This window comes from Microtus ochrogaster, chromosome 2 (assembly GCF_000317375.1).
Source record: "Microtus ochrogaster isolate Prairie Vole_2 chromosome 2, MicOch1.0, whole genome shotgun sequence".
In the NCBI taxonomy this organism is placed as follows: domain Eukaryota; kingdom Metazoa; phylum Chordata; class Mammalia; order Rodentia; family Cricetidae; genus Microtus; species Microtus ochrogaster.
This window is the reverse complement of record NC_022010.1, coordinates 70,387,498-70,392,548: the sequence shown is the minus strand read 5'-3', so window position 1 is coordinate 70,392,548 and position 5,051 is coordinate 70,387,498. Positions and strand designations below refer to the sequence as shown.

General features: G+C 50.1%; 1 protein-coding gene across 6 annotated transcripts in view; it reads left to right on the top strand.

Moving 5' to 3' along the window:
- Dop1b (DOP1 leucine zipper like protein B) overlaps positions 1-5,051 on the top strand; it is a 110,492-nt gene that overhangs the window by 19,759 nt on the left and 85,682 nt on the right. For 5 of the 6 annotated variants that reach the window (XR_003378215.1, XM_026786542.1, XM_026786532.1 and 2 more), the window contains 2 exons: positions 2,941-3,122; positions 3,738-3,908. Coding sequence is in view for 5 of the 6 variants with exons in the window: in XM_026786542.1 (XP_026642343.1) it covers positions 2,941-3,122; positions 3,738-3,908 (353 nt within the window). In the remaining variant the exon portion in view is untranslated. The remainder of the gene's footprint in view (positions 1-2,940; positions 3,123-3,737; positions 3,909-5,051) is intronic. The other variant, XM_026786543.1, reaches the window with a different exon arrangement.

Here is a 5,051-nt window from a genome sequence, read left to right as displayed (position 1 = left end):
GGGGTACAGAGAAACCCTTGGGTGGAACTTAAGTCTTTCTTGGCTTCCAGTCATGAAGCTAGGCTGTAATTTAGCCCTTTTTCTCAAACTTACATTTTATTCTTGTTTTATTAGTTATTTATTTGGAGGACTGAGAGTCCAACCCAGGCCTCTGCATGCCAAGCAGACACTACTTAGGGACATTTCTCCTTTGGCCCCATTCCTTTGTTTTAAGGTCAATCTGCTACGTCGATGGATGTAGTGAGGTCAAGATTGTAATTGTATCCTAAGTGTCCTTTCAGGAATTCTTTCAGGATTGTGTAGCTCCTGAGTGAAATGAATAAGGAAGCTTAATTTCCTGTTTAATCACAGTTTTTCTTCCCATAGAGCTGGCTGAAAATGATTTTGAAAACATAATTACTTTCCCTTTCCAGCCTATCAGCTTCTCTGAGTTTATTCTGTATTTGTAAACTGTTTCTCATGAACTGTGTATGTTACTGGCCAACCAGTCTAGTCTTCCAGCTTCCTGAAAATAACCCCCCACTGTGTAGGCAGAGTTTCTCTGAGTCTCCACAGCTGCTCACAAATAACCACTCAAGACACTTTTGTATATTGTAAATGCTCAGCTAATAGCTCAGGCTTGTTACTAGCTAACTCTTACATTTAAATTAACCTACATTTCTTAGCTATGTTTTGCTCTATAGCTTTTCTTAGTATAGCATGCCCATCTTGCTTCTCCCTGTGTTTGCTGGCAACTCCTCTGACTCCACCCTTCTTCTCCCCAGCATTCTCTGTTTGGCTCTCCCCCAACCTTATCCTGTCCAGCTATTGGCCAGCCAGCTTCTTTATTAAGCCAGTCACAGCACGTGTATTCACACAGTATAGCACGTGTATTCACACAGTATAGAAGAATATCCCACACCACTCTGACCTACTCTGGGGGTGTTTCTAAGCCCTCTTCACTGAGAAGTCTGTTCCACAGTGGCATCCTCACATGGGCTGGAAAGAGCAGCAGAGGGGAAGCCCTTCCTGACCTGGGCCGGGATGCTAGCATGTATGAGGGATGAGGATGGGGGACAAGAGGCTAGCTCTTCATAGGTGACCCCAAGTTCGTGTGGGGGAAACATCTCTGAGACTGGATATGCAGGCAGGATATTGCCTCATCCTGCTGCATGGGAGGCAGGAAGACAGCCTAGGGCTGGGCTTCCTTTTTAGTACCCAAATACTTGTGTCTTAATGTTTTTCAGCCAGGTTTGATGAGTCATGATATCAGACACGTGCAGTTGGGATCTGGGGTGTGTTATTGACAGAGAGTGGCAATGGCTAGCTAGGGATGGAGGCGTATGCTTAGAATCCCATGTCAAAAATACTGTAGAGATGGCTCTTAGCCCACAAGCACTCTGTTGTATGAGACGTGGGTCTCTTCCTTTCTAAGTAGTCAAAGCATATACACAGTATGGAAGTTACCGTCAGACCTTTCCTTGAGAGTATTTGCTGTGTCACTCAGGCTGTTTTCAACCTCAGGAAGTTGAGGCCAGAAAACTGCTTGTATTTGAGACCAGCTCTGAACTACATAGCAAGACCCTGTTTCCAGAACCTCAGCTGGAAGCGGTTGGAGCACAGGCTCTTTCAAACATTCTAAAATTGTTGTGACATAATATAAAAGTTAAACTTTTTTTGTTTTTGTTTTTCGAGACAGGGTTTCTCTGTGGTTTTGGAGCCTGTCCTGGAACTAGCTCTTGTAAACCAGGCTAGTCTCAAACTCACAGAGATCCGCCTGCCTCTGCCTCCCAAGTGCTGGGATTAAAGGCGTGTGCCACCACCGCCCGGCTAATCCTTCTGAGACAAAGTGTGTTGCTGGTTTGTGCAGGCTGTCTTCAAAGCCTCGAACTTCTGGGTTCCAGCAGCCCTCCCACATCAGCCCACAAAGTCTTTGTACCTGAAACTGGAGGCGTGCACAGCCTGAACCCACCCTCCCCACACGCTAAATAATAGGTTTTTAATGGTAGAAAATGATTGAGGAAAACACCCAATCAATGTTGACCTTTGGCCTCCACACACACACAGGCAAATATACACACATGCCCAAAAAGAAAAAGAAAGTGGAAATGGGGCAGGCCAAGCAGACTGCAGCCGTGCTCTGGAGGCCTTTGAGTGGCTCTCAGAAACCTGGGGTTTACCCTGTGTGCTCTCAGTACAGCTATGTGTGGGCTGGTAGACCGCAGCGTCAGACGGGATTGTAAGACAGTCTCTGGAAATCTCCCAGCCATGGCGCTCTGCCTCCGCTTCTTGATGCCAGGAAGAGTAGGTTTTCTTGTTTGTTTGTTTTTAGTACCCAGGGCCTTGCACACATCCAGCAAATACTTTAACTCTGAGCTGTATTCCCAGCTCTAGAAGCTGCAGTGTCCTGGGTTCCCCCATCTGCTTGCTGGGGATACTGTTGTTCCACATTCCCATGGAATTCAGATGTTCTCAGCACAGTCCCTAGTTGGCAGAGGTGCCCGCAATAGCCCTTCCCCGTGTGTGAGCTCCACCCAGCGCCGCATGGCTAGGGAGCTGAGCTGAAGAGTGATGGGGGAGTGAGACCCCGTCTCCCCAGCAAACAACCAGGGCTTCTGTGTGCACAGGAGACAGTGCTGTCTGTGCTGGTTGCAGTCCAGTCCTTCATATCTGTGGGACTGCTGGCCTCCTGGGATAGAGGTGCATACAGCCCTTGTCTGTCTGTGAGTGCCATGGTGTCACCAAGACACCATCTGCTTCCCTTCCAGCATTGGCAGGGCCTATCCAACCACTCAAGGCCCAAGAGTCTAGCTTGTGTGTCTCCATTGAGCCTCCACACACGGTCCCTCTGGCTCCTCTCTGTGTGTCTGTCTCACAGCCCCACATCATGTTCTGGCCTCCACAGATGTGTTTTTCTCTGTAAATGGCACAGCTGCCCTCTCGCCTTTGCTTGTCTCACAGGCTCTCCAGAGCAACCTGAAGTATTCCCTGCTGCCACGAAGGCTCCTTATCAGCAAGAGGCTTGCCCAGTGTCTGCATCCTGCCCTGCCTAGTGGTGTGCACCTTAAAGCCCTAGAGACCTACGAGATCATCTTTAAGATAGTGGGGACCAAATGGCTGGCCAAGGACTTGTTCCTGTACAGGTACAGCCCCTTCCCGCTCTCGTACAGTTGTCACCAGGGCAAGCTGTATTTCAGTTCCCAATCGGAAAACAACAGGCATGGGACTCGGTAGACTGCTTGTCTGGCACGCACGAGGTGCTGGACTTGATGCCAGTACTGATAAGCCAGGTGTACTGGTGCATGCTTGTAATTCTAGCACTCTGGAGGTGAAGGCAGGAAGAGTAGAAGTTCAAGGTCACCTTTAACTACGTGAAATCCTATCTCAAAAAATTTTTAAAGAAAAATGGCAATCAAAATATACAAAGGGGAGAAAACCACACAGCAGCCAGTCATCCATTCTCGACCAGGAGATTGTCACCTTCAGAAAGACCTGCATTCAGGCTCCATGCCTTAGCACGCCTGTGCATAAGGAGCAGAATGTGCAGGCAGCTCAGTTGCCTGCTCCTGTGGCCATCTCAGATCAAATGTGCATCTGTCAGCAGTTCAGTGGCTCTGCTTGCTCTTAACTGTTCCCTGCTGGGGCTAGGGTGGAGCGTGGCCTTAGACTGTGTAACCCCAAACCTCTCTGCCCCGAGCCCTGGGATCTGTGACCAGGTGTCTGACTGCGCTCACCGGCCCTTCTTGTCTTTCTCAAAGCTGCGGCCTGTTTCCCCTGCTGGCCTATGCCGCCATGTCAGTGCGGCCTGTCCTGCTCGGCCTGTACGAGAAGTACTTCCTCCCGCTGCAGAAGCTGCTCCTGCCCAGTCTCCAGGCTTTTCTCGTGGGCCTGCTGCCGGGCCTGGAAGAGGGCTCTGAGATCTACGACAGGTTGGTGGGCCTTGTGTCCAGGGTGCGGCTTTACCTGTCTGGGTTTGGGGTCTTCCACTTCCATTGCAGAAGCACCGACACCCACATGATGGGTCTGGGAGGTACAGAGAAGGCAGGGTTAATTCACATTTCTCTGTTCACCACATGACAGAGTTTCAAGAACTCACCGTGGCACCTTACCAGAGGGGAAGTCAAAGACTAGAGAGATGATATTGACCCTGACCTTGAGAGTCCTATGCAGAGCATAGTCCTATGCAGGGTGCCCATTAGAGCCTGGCACGTCAGGGAGCTGTCCACAGTTGGAGGGGAGATGCACACAGATGCACATGCCCTCCTCCTCTGGTGGAGGAAGCTTTCCCTGATGGGCACCTCCATTCACAGGTTAGGGAGGGAAGATGGGCAGGGTTCTTAGGGCCACCACAGGGCGTAGAATCCACGTGGTTCAGAGTCCAGAACTGCCCTTAAAACCAGGTTCCTCAGCAGGCAGGACTTAGCGAGAGGAGTCGGTAGTTTGCAAAGCAGGGTCCTCTCCCCCCTTGTTCTTTATTTTAATTTTTGACACAAAGGTCTTCTACACGATGCAGCCCCAACTGGTGTCTAACTGCGATCCTCCTGCCTCAGTCCCTGCCTCCCAAGAATCATAGGCATGTGCTGCCACTGGACCAGAGCAGAGTCTCTGACCTCTCTCTGCAGGACCTGAAGAAGCTCTTAGCACTCCTGAGTTCTCACGGCCTTCTGGTGACAGCTCAGAGGCAGAGAAAGTGTGCGGTCGTGTAAACCATTGCGTGTGCACAAAGCCCTTGCCAAATTCTTTTCTTTCTTTATAAAGAATTGCTGTCCATGTTGACTTTCTGAGAGACGTTGCAGTGATTAACATCACTGGTGATAGGGCCCATGTTCCGGCCCATCTGTGGTGACTGCTGACTGTGCCTGTCACATCCCGTGTATTGGCACCGTGCCTCTCTCGCCTCTGCTGTTCCCAGGCCTCAGACACATCACCCTGGCATGCATTTGGAAAGTGCCTGGGGCTCCTTGTAGAATCAAGTCAATTCTAACCATACTTGGAGTGTTCCTGTAAGCGCCAGAAAATCTGGGGACAGAGCAACTTAGAGCATTGTAGCCAGAGACAGTGACACTGTAGAG